Source organism: Manduca sexta, chromosome 10, assembly GCF_014839805.1.
Source record: "Manduca sexta isolate Smith_Timp_Sample1 chromosome 10, JHU_Msex_v1.0, whole genome shotgun sequence".
NCBI lineage: Eukaryota > Metazoa > Arthropoda > Insecta > Lepidoptera > Sphingidae > Manduca > Manduca sexta.
In genome coordinates this window covers 6,330,710-6,346,614 of record NC_051124.1, presented here as the reverse complement: position 1 = coordinate 6,346,614, position 15,905 = coordinate 6,330,710, and the positions used below count along the sequence as shown (strand labels likewise).

The 15,905-nt window shown below is 34.8% G+C and overlaps 2 protein-coding genes across 6 annotated transcripts; one reads left to right on the top strand and one right to left on the bottom strand.

Annotated features, from left to right (window-relative positions):
- Positions 1 to 736: 736 nt before the first annotated feature.
- LOC115455843 (leucine-rich repeat and guanylate kinase domain-containing protein) lies at positions 737 to 13,261 on the top strand. Of its 5 annotated transcripts, XM_030184585.2 has the most exons (21): positions 737 to 813; positions 888 to 1,310; positions 1,955 to 2,070; positions 2,730 to 2,969; positions 3,089 to 3,251; positions 3,330 to 3,468; positions 3,835 to 4,047; positions 4,318 to 4,519; positions 4,603 to 4,683; positions 5,065 to 5,239; positions 5,563 to 5,748; positions 7,431 to 7,590; positions 7,900 to 8,020; positions 8,391 to 8,522; positions 10,179 to 10,339; positions 10,786 to 10,889; positions 11,228 to 11,350; positions 11,674 to 11,838; positions 12,572 to 12,648; positions 12,723 to 12,806; positions 13,028 to 13,261. In XM_030184585.2, exons 2-21 carry the CDS (start codon positions 1,106 to 1,108, stop codon positions 13,214 to 13,216), a joined length of 3,036 nt encoding a protein of 1,011 aa, XP_030040445.1. In that variant the 5' UTR covers positions 737 to 813; positions 888 to 1,105; the 3' UTR covers positions 13,217 to 13,261. The 5 variants fall into 5 exon arrangements, with proteins under 5 accessions (XP_030040445.1, XP_037293118.1, XP_030040446.1 ...); XM_037437221.1 differs by having other exon boundaries at positions 767 to 1,310; XM_030184586.2 differs by lacking the exon at positions 4,603 to 4,683 and having other exon boundaries at positions 767 to 1,310.
- Positions 13,255 to 15,512, bottom strand: LOC115455844 (26S proteasome non-ATPase regulatory subunit 14). Its single transcript, XM_030184589.2, has 4 exons — positions 15,263 to 15,512; positions 14,951 to 15,150; positions 14,499 to 14,655; positions 13,255 to 14,017 (listed from the first exon to the last, which is right to left on the bottom strand). The coding sequence occupies exons 2-4, from the start codon at positions 15,126 to 15,128 to the stop codon at positions 13,417 to 13,419; spliced, it is 936 nt and encodes a 311-aa protein (XP_030040449.1). The 5' UTR covers positions 15,129 to 15,150; positions 15,263 to 15,512; the 3' UTR covers positions 13,255 to 13,416.
- Positions 15,513 to 15,905: the final 393 nt, after the last annotated feature.

Here is a 15,905-nt window from a genome sequence, read left to right as displayed (position 1 = left end):
ACGCGAATTACTTGGATCCTGAATCGCTTTGGGACAGATGAAGCAATTGCTTAACATTTTTGCTTATAACTTTTTATTTATAGTTCTACGACAAAAGTTACTGGACCAAAGTTGTAGAGAATTTAATTTGCAACAAAAATGTTTATAATTTTTTGTCAGATAAATAGTTTAAGAGATACATCGTAAAACCATTTCAACCAAGATGGCGGCCGTGGGACAAGGGTGGCGACCCCACAAACTTGGCTGTAGCTTTACACTGACCCCCCCTACACTTCTAAAAAATAAAATTGCGTCCTCTAAAAAACGCAACCCCAAATGTAACTTTTCAATGGACTATAAGAGATATTCGAAAAGCCCCTGCAATTATGTGAAAGCAGAGACGGTTGCAACAAAAATCAAAAATGTTTGTTCCCTCAAAAGAGATCGCAAAACAAAAGCATGAATTCGTTATCTCATTTCTTTACTAAGCGTAGCCACAATTCTGTTACTACTGTGTACACCACACATTATGCGTACAGTTTTATAATAAAATGAGACAAATCTAGCCATAGATGCCTTACATCACTATATATCTTTAAATCGTTATTTTTGTGTCAAGTTTTATATTCCTCTTCTATTCGAAGAAAATAAATAAAAAAACCTCTTCTCTGAGATAAATCTCATCTTAACGTGGGGTCAGCGATGGTGTCACGCATATTGCAGATATTATTGGTCAACTCCTTGCTGTATCCAAAGTCAATCATAGATAGATATCGTATTAGAAAATTATACATGAAGTATCAAAGTGAAGTATTGTCCGACCTGGGAACCCAGGTAAGACAATTCTTTGCGTACATTCAATAGAAGCATTCAATGCGAATTGTCTAATATATAATTATTTTAAATAGGTATCGTTTCATATATTGCTTTTTATGATTTTGCATTCAAAATCTTTAAACTTTTTCATTAAACGTAAAACAATGTTATGCCAAAAAAAAAATCGAATATGACGTTTACTTTGATAAATGAAATAAAACAAAGTGCCAAAATAGTGTAAAACGTAGTGATTATATTCTCTTTGAAAAAGTGCTATAAAATTACGAGAGATAAACTTCATAGTTCAAATATGAGCAGCAAACAATCTATAGAAATGAAGATCAGGCCTCTCGCGCCAGAAGATAAACCTAATTCTAATATAAATGAAGAAAGTCAGAAGGGGACTTCAGTTGGCACCTACAGTGGACTGCGGATCGGAAGCATTCTTCGCATGTGGGCTGAAGTGTCCAGGATCAACTACTTATCTACACAGCCCTTGGACGTTATTACTTCAGGTATTTATGTATAATTTAATTACCTTGAAATTTTTAGCTACATCGTCATCAGCTTTAGGATACCCATTGCTGAACACGGGCTTCCCCTAAACATTTCCAGACTCAGATGGAAGCTACCCGCTTCCAATTTGGACAGCATTTTTTAATAAATATAATCGACAAATTATTGATCTAAAAAGAATATTTTGGAATGTTTGATAAAAGGAAACGCAGAATACGCTAAAAGATTTAAATTCAATTTAGGCACAGATATATCATGCCCTTAATTGACTTATACGCCATTTTTACCACAGAAAAGCATACAATAACTTGCATTTAATATCATTCAGGCGAGTGGAGCCGCGAGCAACACCTACTATTGTAATAAATGAATGAAACATTAAAATACGCGGTAAACATTGTTTAATTGCGTATAAATATCGTTAAAACTATTTTCTCTACAAAATATTCGTCTATTTAATAATCTTACATGCCATACCACCGCTATAGTGGGCCTTAGCAGCCTTTTAAACATATTTGGAATTCCGATCGCTAAAAATCTGCCAACATAGAATTCAAGTTTTGCAACATTTTACTGAAACAAAGAGCAGTAGCGATTTCGTTCCCGCTGACACAAATTCCTATCGCATTTTAATATTTTTCAGGTCAAAGCATACTAAGACGACGCAGCATTGGTTTGCCTGCAAAAGAATATTCAATACAGTATTTTGTTCCCTCAGAACTGCGTAATAAAAGTGAAGAGGATTTGTTCGCCGAACAAGTGAGCCGATTTTACGCCTCAAGTAAATACAAGGCTATAAAACGTCGATTAATTTGTAGCCATTCCGGATATTCCGTGACAATTCTTAGAAGAACAATTTAAATTAAAACAATTCTCCTTTTCGCTTTAAATCTCAATTTTATATTATAATGAATGTCTGGGCAAAGGTAGTCAAAAACCGGCTGCATTTCCTCGTGACAATATATTTAATTAACATTTACTGAAGGAACGGGGTTCCTTTCTAAGACACGATAAATAAACGTTATTAAATTCTTCTTAACTTAGCAAAGGTAAACTTGAGTCTAATTTTATATGAAATATTCATGAAAACTTTATATGAAATATTTTCGTCAACCAACCTACGGCGCTTTTAATATTTAGAACACATGCCGTTAGGGGCCGGTAAACATCTTTCGAGACGATGTTAAGTTAAAAAGTAGCGACGGACCAACGGGGACCACTGACCAATTTGACGCATGTACGTCCTTTGAGTAGGGTCACATTTCACCACTCGCCACTGTTGGTATTTCCCAGAGGTAAAAATATTTTAGCTTTTGTTATAGTTTATTTTACCCTAAACTGTGATTTCTAAGACGTGAATTGACTCTTTAGAATATTATTTATAAACTTTTTTGTGTCATAAGTTGATGTTTTTTTAGTTTCCCATTAATGTGACTCCTCTAATGAACGAGGACCAGTTGTGGGGGTGTTTTTACATATTCCCGGAGTTGTACTCGGACGTGTACTCTCCTGTAGTCCGGATCCGCGACATTCAAGATGTTCCGGAGCTCGTGGGCGGGGTGCTCACTCGAGACGCGGTCACTCCATGTCTCTCTTATTTGAAACGTACTCCGATATTGGGCGACTTCGTTTATATAAAATTGGATCTTTCCTCAAAGGTTGGCTTCAATACATTTTATCGTAATAAATGTTGCTCGAGCATCCTCGAGGGATGTTCCGTGATTCTGGTAATTTTATTTTATATATTTGTCGATTGGCTAACGTTTATGAATTACAGCACTTGATCAATATCGACGTATTACAACACTACAAGTATTTGGTATATTTGGATTTATCATCAAACTTGTTGACGGACATAAGCGTGTTAACTCACTTACCGTACTTGCAGTTTCTATCCGTGGCCTTTAACAGGCTAAGCACAGTTTTGGAATACCCTAATCGTAAGTGTTTTTTTTTTTTATATTGCTTAAGTACCTAATAATGGACAATTAGAAATTCATCACCAACACAATTTACAGCTCAATGGTTTTTGACGGAAGTCCATTATAAATTCAATTCGGTGAAGAGAATAAGGGATCTGAGTTTATTCTGGTCTATCACTATACTTGACTTATCGCATAACAACATCAAGTGTATTAGCGGGCTTGAAAATTTGAGGTTTTATTTTGAAACATGTAGTTGTATTGCAGTAATAAAATATAGATTTAAAAACACAATAGCTCCTGTAATTGACATGGATCTTCATATGAAGATTTGTAAATATAGTATAGTATAGTATAATATAATTTGTAATTATAATATCTTTATGTTTGACAAAACTATCAGTAGATATATCTACTGATAGTTTTGTCAAACATAAAGATACATAGCACATTTTAATTAACTCCTCTAAATTTTGTACCTGGTACTTGAAGGTAAATAAGATACAATGTAGACTAAAATTTTATACGAATGCCTAATTCTTTTTTTATTTTATAAATACAGACCAACGTATTTTTTACTTTTAAAATTACCACTTTCAAGGTACTTACGACGCTTGGACCTATCGTTCAATCATATCCAACGCCTAGAGAATTTGAACCACTTGCGTCTACTTTGGTTGGACGTGTCATACAATAACATTTCAAGCTTCGAATTTAATTCATGCTCTGGACTTTGGACTTTACTTCATCTTGAGTATCTCAATTTAAATGAAAATAACCTCGTTTCTTTAAGAATGTTTTCGGGATGCACAAGGTAAAGCATTTTGAGCTCAATTAATTATAATCAGGAACACCACTCAAAATATTCTGTGTAGCTGTTTAACAAAATATGCTTTTACTTCCGTAAATAAAATATTCTCAAAATATTTATAAAATAACGCTCTAAACACATTTTTAGGTATTAATTCCCTCTAAAGCCGCGACACACAACTGAAACTCAATTAACGTGTCGGGATCAAGCGCCCACAACACCACATTAATTTGGAAATATTCTAATAGTTTCTGTAATAGTTTAAACTTGTAGATTGAGGGAGTTGCACGCTAGAAACAACCGTCTGAGCATGCTCCTAGAACTTGCAGTGTACATGCGGCAAATGCGACGGCTGATCGTATTAGACTTGCGTGCCAATCCTATTTGTTCAACGCCTGGATACAAAGACGTTATAATCAATACGTTTCCTATCTTGATGTGTTTGGATGCTGAACAACTAGATCCAGTAGAGCAGGTAGCTATTATTTCTGACGTATTGTAAGTTTAGAAAAGGACACGAAACAAATTAATCGTATTTAGCAAATGTTGTTTAAATAGTGGAAACAACTCTGCATTACCAAGCCATGTTGTGTACATTCTAAGGATGGCAATGCGTCGAGACCAGCCTCTCTTCTCTTTGTGGGTAACTCAAATGTTGATTTATGTAGATATTGCGACACAGTCACAGATTTTGTACCGCTTGCGATTACGGTCGATAGTCATGCGAGATCTTTATGTTAAAGGTACAAGTAACTAAGAGCAATATAAACTAAATATTTTTTGTTATGTACTTACAATATTGTTATCGCATCTACCTACAATTCTGCATCATTTAAAATACTAGACGCATCTTATATTACAAAACACATAATATCTTCGAAGCAATTTAAATGAGCTAACAAAAAAACTACAAAACCCTATGAACCTTCTTCCGAAAATATTAATACACAACAAAAATTGTCAATAGTGAAAACAAAGCTATTCTTTTCAAATAATTGCCAAGTCCGTATTTAATTAAAGCGAACTTCAAAAATGGATATGAACCCAGACGTGAACACTTTTGCGACTCGCCGACTCCTGCGTTTGTTGTACATTGAACAACTGTCGAGGGCTCGTGTTTCCCCGCACATTCCGCCAGCTGATAGCACTGAAGTGCCCATAGTGGTTCTTGTGGGATACGAAGCCGTCGGCAAAGGTAAATACGCTGTCTACACGAGCTACTTTAACAACAGACTGCTCAGTAAATAGTGTGGTTACTATTGATTGTGTGATATGTACATCGTATATCTAATATCTATATAATTTTTTGCATAGATTTTTTATGTTTCTATTTAGTAAAATTAATATATGACCATAGACTGATATAGGAGGATAGATTACTATGGAATACTTTTTGTATACAAAAATGTATGAACTTACATAGAAGTCTGTTATTTAGCAACGAAAGCTCAACAATATGTAGATCCCTTCTTTTGGTGTATCTACAAGGTATATAAATTACACACATTGTTGTTATAGGTACTTTGGCCCGTCGTCTTGCAAGTGAATGTAGGGCAAACATAGCACTTGCCTGCCAACACACGACCGCACCCTACCACTACCCAGGCCACTACAGGGAAATAACCAGAAGCAAGTTCGATGATATGCTACTCGCTGGAGAGTTACTCACCTACTGCGAAATGGATGGCGAATCTTATGGGCTAAGTAATAACATTAGGGTATTCCTTTTAAATTTTTATTGAATTTTTTACGAGAGGTGTAGAATACTATCTACAAGTTACAATGAAATAGTAACTTTGTATGGAGTCGTACTATTTAGGTAAATTATTTTATACCTAAAGGACGTTTTTCTATATAATACAACATCTCTTCATTAATAGCAGTTTTGTTGTTACGTAGTCTTAAATCCGAGTTCAAATCAACTTACAAAGGTTTTTCACGGAAGCCTTTTTATTTCTGACTAAAAATAATTACGCAGTCAGAACTGAGAGCTGAAGCTATAAATTATAAAGAACTAGACAATTGAATACATTTTGAAATCACAATAAAATACCACCAGTATTACCTAGCTACTACATTGTGAATCAACAATAGGTTTGAAACAATTTGCAGAAACGGTTGAGTAGTTCTAGATAATAGGGACTCCCACTACAAACAGAATCACAAACGTACAAATTAGATGTTATTTTTCTATATGCATGAGCGCAGTTGGCGTAGGTTCCGTAAAAGTTTTATAAATATCGTGTAAAGATCGAAGGTACATTTTTCAAACGACACATACAATTTCGACACAATAGCTATCATTAGCTTTTCGCTAACCTGAAGAAACGCTACAATATCTTTTCAACGAGATTCGCAGTATATTCTTCGACTCCACAAGCTATTCTAGACTTCAATAGCTGACTTATATAAATCAGGTTAATAAAATAATTTACAGGTGAATTCTGACAAATTTTTAATTTCTTCATGTAGTGGTTTATGAGCAAATTGACGTCAAAAGTCGTTGACTTTTAATTTGGATTGTAGATTTTTTAAATTAATTAAGAACTTAACAACCATACGCTTTACAAGAATGCACGTAGCTTCAAAGTAGAAGTTTAAACTGTATTAGCCAGCTAACGACATCTGGCGACGACATAAAATATATTTTTATACCAACTTCTGTATAAAGATCCATACAAAATGTCCTATCGAGATACCTTCTCCTCCATTCAGAACTAAGAAATTGGCTGTGCAGTCCTTATAAATATCTTGTCTCAGTAAGTAGGCGGGTTACGCAGTTCGTCTCCTGTAGGTACGTGTTACTCTAGGTAGCTATATAGCTATGGACAATAGTAGGATCTTGTTTAATGGACTGGGCGCGATTTGCACCAAATTTTATAATGTTGAGTAAATTTCACATAGGCTGATGTCCACAATGTATATTACAATTGACATAGGCTGATGACCACAATGTACGAATGTTTATACAATGTTAAAGTAGATACCAACACTTCAGATATTAGTAAAACATTTCACCAAGCGAGCCTAAAATATATGTATCAAAAATAATGTTAATACATATTATACCAAACAATTCCTGTTACAAAAGTCCCTAAAACACTGTACGACGACCGCGCCATCTATGTAAATGAGATTAAAAATTCATTACTCCCCATGGGATCAAGTTACCGGGATAAAAAGTAACATATGCGTTAATCCAGAACACGATCTACCCGAGTGCCAAATTTCATCCAAATCTGTTCAGCTTATTTTGCGTATAAACTGCGAACATCCAAACATATTCACAAACTTTTGCATTTATAATATAAGTAAGAGTAAGATAAGAAATAAATAAATGAAGAATTAGGTTCATTTTTAACATTGCATTGTATTTACATTTGCAGGCCGCGAAGAAGCTTTCATAAAGGACGGCAAAGTGAAGATTGTAAGCATGGATTTACTCGGAGCTTTGATGCTAAAATTACGCGGACGTCGGCCATATTTGATTCTGGCTTCGTGCGAAGATAAAAAGGCTTTAGCTCAAAGACAACAGTACAGAAAAAAGTACGCGTTAATGAAGTTCGACGATTATCCTTTTAACACTAATGAAAAGCTGTATTAATACGATATTGAAGTCAGTTATGAGACTAGACATTAACTACGCCATCATTTAAATTGGCTATGAAAAACTCATATGGATGAAAAATATTTATTTGCTCTATTATAATAGTTTTTGTCAATATAACCATCAATCTGAATCCGGCCATTATGGGACTACAACTATTACTCAAAGACATAGTTTAAGCTTTTTCAACCCTAAGCGTAGTCTTAATTAGTTTCAAACTTATCTATTTATGGATTTACTTTTATCAGGGCTCGTAATATGGCTAATCAGCGAAGAATATCTTTAGAAACCCCATTGGAAAGGTCGACGCTGCAAGTTCTTCTTTCCGGCCGTATTATTATCACTGGAATACTTAATGAGATACTCTTGGTAATATCCTAAAGTCGCATACAGTACAACACGGGAACATGCATTTTCTAAAGCACACAGGAGAAACTCAGAATATTATAAATTCTACATTGTTCGCTTTATAATTCTTTTATTGTGTATGCCGTTTTAATGTCGTGGATATTCTTTTACTCGCTGGTCCTACTAAAGCGGGATTTCTTTCTTCTATCCAATTAGTTTACATAACAAATATCAGAAATCTGCATTTTTAAAGTGTTTTGTTATCATATACTTAGTAATATTAAAATAAATAAGGGGACTAGATATAGACCTATCTATAACAATAGGTATATGTGAGTCTAATTTTTCGTGAAGCTACGGAAAAAATAATTTTGTTTTTTTTATTTTTTAGTCTTTACCAGAAGAGAAGGAACAAAGTGAGTTCATGATAGAGTCTGAATGTTCGCTCATGATGGACAGCGATGCTCGGCAAGCAGTTCGAGACTTTGCTAAGGGAGTTAATATTTTAACGCTATTAGCTTCAGTATGTATTCGCTTCAAGTTTCGTTTCTTTTTGATTCTTCAGTCCTGCATATCCCATTTCACCGTACTTGATGCTGTGTAAAAGCCAATGGTTACCTAGTACATAGTTTCGAAGATCCGGGAAGGCGGTAACATTTCCCGAACTCCATAAATAAGTTGGAATGGTGTGCCATTACGCTAACCCGTCCCCTCTCAGTGATTCCCACAGTGAGTAGATATCTAGTACATCATGAATGGGAGAATAAAATTGTTTCATGATGCCGTACTATTAATAAGTACCTACATCTCTTATTTCCTAAGAAATTATCGATAATATATTAATCTCAGATGAAGAAACTTATGAAGATATTTGATTATTTGTTAGAAGTAAACACAGAAATTGCTAAAAGTGTTTTGAGAAATTTAGCAAAGAGATACATAGAACTGGAACAAAATACACCTAGGTAAATTATCTTCCACGAGACGGACGGCTGCGCGGAAGGTAGGCCGCATGCTGCAGTCGACGCCGAGTGCTTTCTTTGGTGTGCGAGGGCTTTTGAGCCTCCACATAGAGCAAGAAACGGGACGCACCAGGCAACACTGCTCAGGGGCGATTGCAGACAACACAACATTGACACTAGTCCGATAAAGCTCGCCGCCGTCCCTAATACGCCGAAGATAGTCACTGCGGAGTTTTAATTAGTCTGCCGTGCGCTGAGTGTATATATTTATTTATTTATTACACTTTATATACAAAGAGTATAAAGGCGGACTTAATGCCGAAGGCATTCTCTACCAGTCAACCTTTAGGTGTTGCAGAGACTAAAGAGGTAGGTGTACACAACGAGAGAAGGTAGTGGAGAAAATATAGCGTTAGGGACTGGGCCAAGAGGTCGCACGACGTTTACTATCTCGCTGGGGAACGCGACGCAACGTCGCGTCGGGTCGAAAGCCACGGTGAACCCAAAATAACCGCTCAGTCATCCCCCGTGAAGGCTGGACGGTAGTAATAAGGTACTTTCTTTACGAGAAAAGGTAAATTATCCCGGAAATGTACGTAATGGGGCTCTTATTTCAGGCAATGTATCTCGTTGGCGGAGCCGCGAGTAACTCCTAGTTATGTATAAACTGAAAACCCACCATACGTTACAGCGTACTCAATAAACTTCGAATACAAAATGTTATGTTAAGGTTTATCTATTCTTCATTATTTTTATTGTTTGCTCAACGAAAATTTTGTATTCATGGTTTAATTCTAGCCGCTATTTTGCGTTTGATTTCGTACCTATCATAATATCAGATATGAAAAATATCGTAGTTTCATCTATAAACTCCGAAAATGCAGAAGGAACACCCAAAATAAAATAGGATGATAATAATTCCTTTTGTTGTAAGTTTAATTAAATGTGTTTTATAACTAAAATAAGAGCAAACAATAGAAAGAGAAACCGACTAAACCCCACTACAATCAGGAAAAATAATTTACCTAATTAATATACGGGCTTATAAATTATGAAAATACAAGCGATGTAACCTTCTTTCCAATTCGTGACTTCAAATTTATATACACACAAAAAAATATCGTAGTTCGAAAGTTCGCCATAATGTAATAAAATAAATGCATATTTAGAAAAACCGTGCTTATTGCAAGTGGAAAATAAATATTCCCATTTCGCAGAGCGCAACATCTTTAGAAGAAGCTTGTAAGCGGTCTCAAGACAAAAACAGCCAAATGGAGCCTAGTTTGTATTCTCTATACAAAGAGTCGCAGGGCACTGATGAATACGTAAGCTACGCAAATGGACAAAATTCATATCAAGAGCGTAATCAGGCCAAGAAGTATGATATGGCTTATTTAATTTTGGATTTGACTAATTCTCGTGTTAAACCTTGAAAACTTTAAAAGTAATAATTTATTTAGGGTACCTAAGTAATAAAAACAGTTTTATGTCTGTATCATATAACTAGGAAAATAAAGATTATAAAATAATCGGTGGACTAATAGAAGTGGACTGATGGCCCCTTGGGGAACCTTAATATCTATCGGCTTAAGATTTATTAAAGCATTTTCTCGAATTAGTCTATAGCTAAACTCTAAATATTAATAATGAGATAAAGGGGTTTGCTTATAGGGTATCGAATTGTTTAGTCGTCTTTTTCTTCGTCAACGTGTTACACTTTGTTTAATTACTTTGGATGGTACGTTCACATCTAAATGTATACAAAAACAAAAATATTGTGAAACTTAAAAAGAAATGTTAATCTGATCTTATTTCTATACACAGATCCAATGATGGCCGTCAATCTAAAACAAAACAAGATAAACATTCAAGCTTCTCTCATCCCAAGAGCGTTGATTTTAGTAGATACGCGTCTTCTACTTGGAAAGGTAAAACATTACCATATTCTCTGAGATAGTATTAGACATTTATAACTTTATTTATGAATAGATAGATTTTTCTTGGCCCACAAACCGTTGACAAACAAAAAAGACAAATTTTTGTGTACATTATGTCCTGTTAGCCCACAAGTCGCACTAAGTTACAACTTTCTGGGTCAACAAACAGAAATGAATGAACAAACATAAAACAAAACTTAAATAATCCATTGTCTTCTGGCTTACCTCGAAAGTTGTTTTAATAATTTGTAAAAGAAATTAAAATCGTAGCACATTTTATTTTTTAAATACATGATCAAGCAATAATTTAAATATTTTTTACTGCACAGGTTTTTCCGTCGCACCGGATGGTTCGAAGTCATCGAAATCGGTGACATTTACATCTCAAGATAACGACGGAGAAAATCAAGATCCCTTAGGAATGCTGATTGAACCTCGAGCAGAGAAAGATGGTAATACAGTTGAATTCTTACAGCAAAAGTTGTAGCCTGATAGATAAGTAGGTAAGTACTTATATTAAGTGAAAAATGAAGTTGCAAAGTAGCTAGGTTTACATTTTTTAAAGTCCTTATGTTATTATTTGACTTTTTAAAAATATTATTATATTAAAATCCTTCTCCTCCCTAGTATGCCTGTGGTTAGAAAAATCTTTGATTAACATATAAGTTAAGTAGGTAATCTTTTCCCAAAATAACAACAGCACTATAGCACTTGTATCCTTGGCTCCGAACAACAAAAACTTTATATAAAGCGAGTGCTTGCTATTTATACTCAGGAGAAAAATCAAAGGCGATACGATCTATCAGTACAAGAATCCCGTGGCCACGTGGGTTGTCAAGGCTAGGCTCTGGCGGATCTCTGGACGACCAAGACCTCTGGCTGGCGTTCCTCACCGAGACTGGATTGGTGCAAAGTAGCGACGTCGCGACCTCATCACTTAGTGTGTTTTTATTATAATATCTAACTACTTTACAATATAGTAGGTGATCTTAAAATGGTGGGAAACGTATAAGTATGTTAAATTCTAGAGATTATATCATGCTACCTGCCTAAGAATAGTACTCATTATGAAACACAATTTAGTTTTCCGTACTAGCAAAAAAGAATATGGACTTGATATTTATGATTCTTACTATCTCAAATTTATTAGTTCTTATTAATAACATTAATGTTTTTAAAATGTTTGGATGGTTGTTAAGAGCTTAGAAGTGAATGTAGCAACAGCTGAATGGATTTAAATGAAATATGGCACAAGGATAGACCATGTCTTGTACGCTGCTTCTTGTTTCGCCAATTCGCTCCACTAGGAAATAGCATAATTTTTTATTTTTTAAGTATATAACGCCTGGCATCATAGAAATGGCGATATGGATCGCTTGTGATTTACGGGATTTTTCAACAAGAAAGGTTTCTCACATGAGCAATACCTATTGTTTTTCATAATATATTTCTAGTGTACTATAAAAGTTTTGGTAGGTTTTTAAATATTATTATACCTAACATAATAGTCGCTATCCAATATAATTTATTATCCGTTACTTCCCAAAGCAACAAAGAATCTAGTAGTACCTAATGACTAGCAGCTTTATCCATAAGAATTGTGGTTCCATATAATATCGTTGTTTTCTATCATTTAGTGTAAATGATAATTTTAACTAATTATATTTCCACAGCTGATACAGTAAATCGGCTCGACACAAAAATAGACAGTCCAGATTCCATCATACAACAAATGGATTACTACCATAAAGTAATGTTGTTTTGCTATTATAATGAACTAAGTAAATGTTGAGATACTTAAAATTAAATCGACACCCTTTCTAGACATCCACCGAATCCGACTCTACGACTATAAGAGATGATTATGAAGAAATACATCGCAAATCTCCGGGGATGTTCTGGGATTCGGTAGGTTTATATCTTTAAGTTTAGGCCAGATTGTTTACTTTATATGGATTTCATTCTTTTATTTTAATTGGTTCATTAGAGACCAGTGCCGCTAAAAATATCTTGCTTCGAAACGATGCGACAAAGAAAAAGAATAACCCCCATTTTGAATGAATATTTCTAGAGTAAACTATCTTTTGCTTTAAGTAATTGTGGTAGTCTAATGAAATTCTGTGTGTAAGGTTTATATGGATGATCCAGAAGAGGCTTTCATCAAAGTGAAACGGATAATACGAGAAATAGTTGAATCGCAAGTAAACATAAAACCAATGTTCGACATCGATTTTGCCAATTTGAATCATTACCCAAACATTGAGAAAAGATTGATTGACATACGAAATCAGATAGCACCACAGAGACTGTTCTATTAATTATTACCATTCTTATTCTATAATACAGTAAAAATGTATTTATCAAAAAAACTGTTTTATTTTGGATTCAGTACAATTAAGTAAATTAGTACATAATGTATATATTTCAATACAATTAATGAAGACTTGTACAACTGGATTCATTCATTTACCACTTTACTATAGCCTTAAAACAATTATATAAAATGTCATTGACAAGATCATTTGAATACCATGGTGTCCAGCATGGCTCCTAGACACTGGACAATGTTATTTGACATCAGGATATCAACTTTCTCTTCTAAATGCCTCTTGGGGTCTTGTTTGCCCACATTTTTAATGGCTAGCTGTTCTGGGGTCATCTTCTCCTCATCCTCTAGTGCCTTATTGTAATTCTTGGCTAACTCTAGCATGTCAGTGACGGTGGTCTCATTGATTGAGCAGTGTTCTTTGTAATCTGACAGAGTGAGACCATCCATCCATGATTTCTTATGGAGATTGAGTAGCATTTTTTGCTCCAGTTCATTCTTCCTGTAATTTATACTGATGGAATAGTAATGACGGTTCAGTCCATGGATGAGGGCTTGCACAGATGGTTTCTGTAGATGACCCAAGTTAGACGTAGTCTGCCTAGGCTCCTGTCCAAGAACCATCATATTTGGATTAATGAGACGGAATGCATCAATGACCACTTTCCCTTTAACGGACTGGATGGGATCAACCACAACAGCCACAGCTCTTTCAGAGAGTGCTTCAAATGATTGTTGTGTGTTAATATCCACTCCTGATAACCAGCAGCCAAACCCAGGATGTGAGTGATACCTGCAATAAATTCATTGATTAAAATTTATTAGTGGATGATTTAGTAATAAGATTAGTATCATTTGAACCTGAATAAATTGAAATAGCATTAAGCAGATTATATGTCAAACTTTGTTCATGAATGCATGTACTATTTTTACTGTAAAATAGTATAAAAATTTTAAAATTATGACAAGTCGCTATACCAGGCTAAAATATAAAACCACATAAATCATCTTAACATCAATGCAACTTGATTGTATACCATTTACTTGGCTCTTCTTAATAATTTAAACTTTAACTTGGATTAACAGTTTTGAATTTAATTCCCATGTCAGATTAAAGATTTTTAATATTAGAACCTATGTAGACAATGTTTAATTTGCCCTCAAGGTTTTGAAATAGTGAATATAAATATGACCTATACCATGACTAAATAAAATTACTTGAAATAGAGGGTCAAATACACAATGAAAAACAACTAAAACATAAAACACCCTACCATCCGACAACCATTTCAGGGCGTCCAGTTTGCTTCAGCATGTCCAACATCTTGGCCTGGAATACTGGGTCCACAGCCTCTACTGACACACCAGTACCGGTCTGTGGCATCGCAAACACATCAATCACACGGACTGTGTAATCATCCACAAACTCCCCTAGAAACATAATATTGATGCCCTTATTAAAAACATTTTAGGCCACATCTTTGGTCTGTTCAGATGAGAAATGTTAATATAAAGAAAAAGCATTTCAAGCCGCAATTACATCATATAATAATAGCCGTATTGTTAGGAGATATACAACAAAGAACTCAATAAAATATGTACATGAAAAAATTAATACATTGTTGAATGATAAGCATTTTATGATTTGTTTTATGGAATCTAACGACGACTTTAATCAATGGTGAAATTGTTGAATGCATTCAGATAAGTGACAAAAGATGTTTACCCAACATAAGGCCCATGACTTCCATAGGTACTCCAGCCCGACCATGTTTCAACATTTTTAGAAGCGCCAGGGACGATATGTACACTTGCTCCGCAGTATCCACCGCGGGAGCGTCAGTAGGCGGGGGCGCCTGCGACAGTCCTGACATACCTCCACCGAGACGCAAGAGACGATCCATGACGATAGTAAACTTCTACACGCTGAAACAAGGCACGAGCGTTATAAAGATGATACGTTCGCATGCTTCCTTTAAATACTTTCAATCACCTTACGGTATTAGTAACTACTTTTATAAAACTCATGTATACTCACAAACACCTAATAGTCATTTAACTTTAAATATTTTTGCACAAATTTATGCTTCGGCGAAAATACAAAATGAGAATTATTTTTGATTTGACAAGATGACAGCACACGTCGAAAATGCAGTATCATGAACAAAGAGTATAACAGTATAGTGATGTTTTATGGAAGTGAATCGATTACGTAAAACTCGTGTTAAAAATCGATTGGAACTCCATGTAGTACATGTGTCCTTGAAGCCCTCAGAACAATGACAACAAGCTTGTCATTGTTCTGAGGTTGAAGCCTTTTTGTGTAATCTGTGGTACATTCCCAATATTTCTACCTCTTCTTTTATATTATGGCTTCCATCGTTTATGTACCTATCCGTCAATACGCCAATTTGGCCAATTTCAAACAATAATAATAGCGGATACAAAACAAAAAGTCATTAACCCTTTTTTTATGTCTGCTTTCTTTGATACTAGTTACTAACAATTGATCAAAACTTAACGTTGGATACAGGGGGGTACCCTGGGGAAACTTGGGGGTATTTCCCCTGAATTTAGGGAGAATTTCAGAAGCCTAATATTTACCTGATTTTAAAACAAGTGTCAACTACTTTCTGTCCCGACTATTTACTTTGTGTATGCAAAGATTATAAATTAAAAAT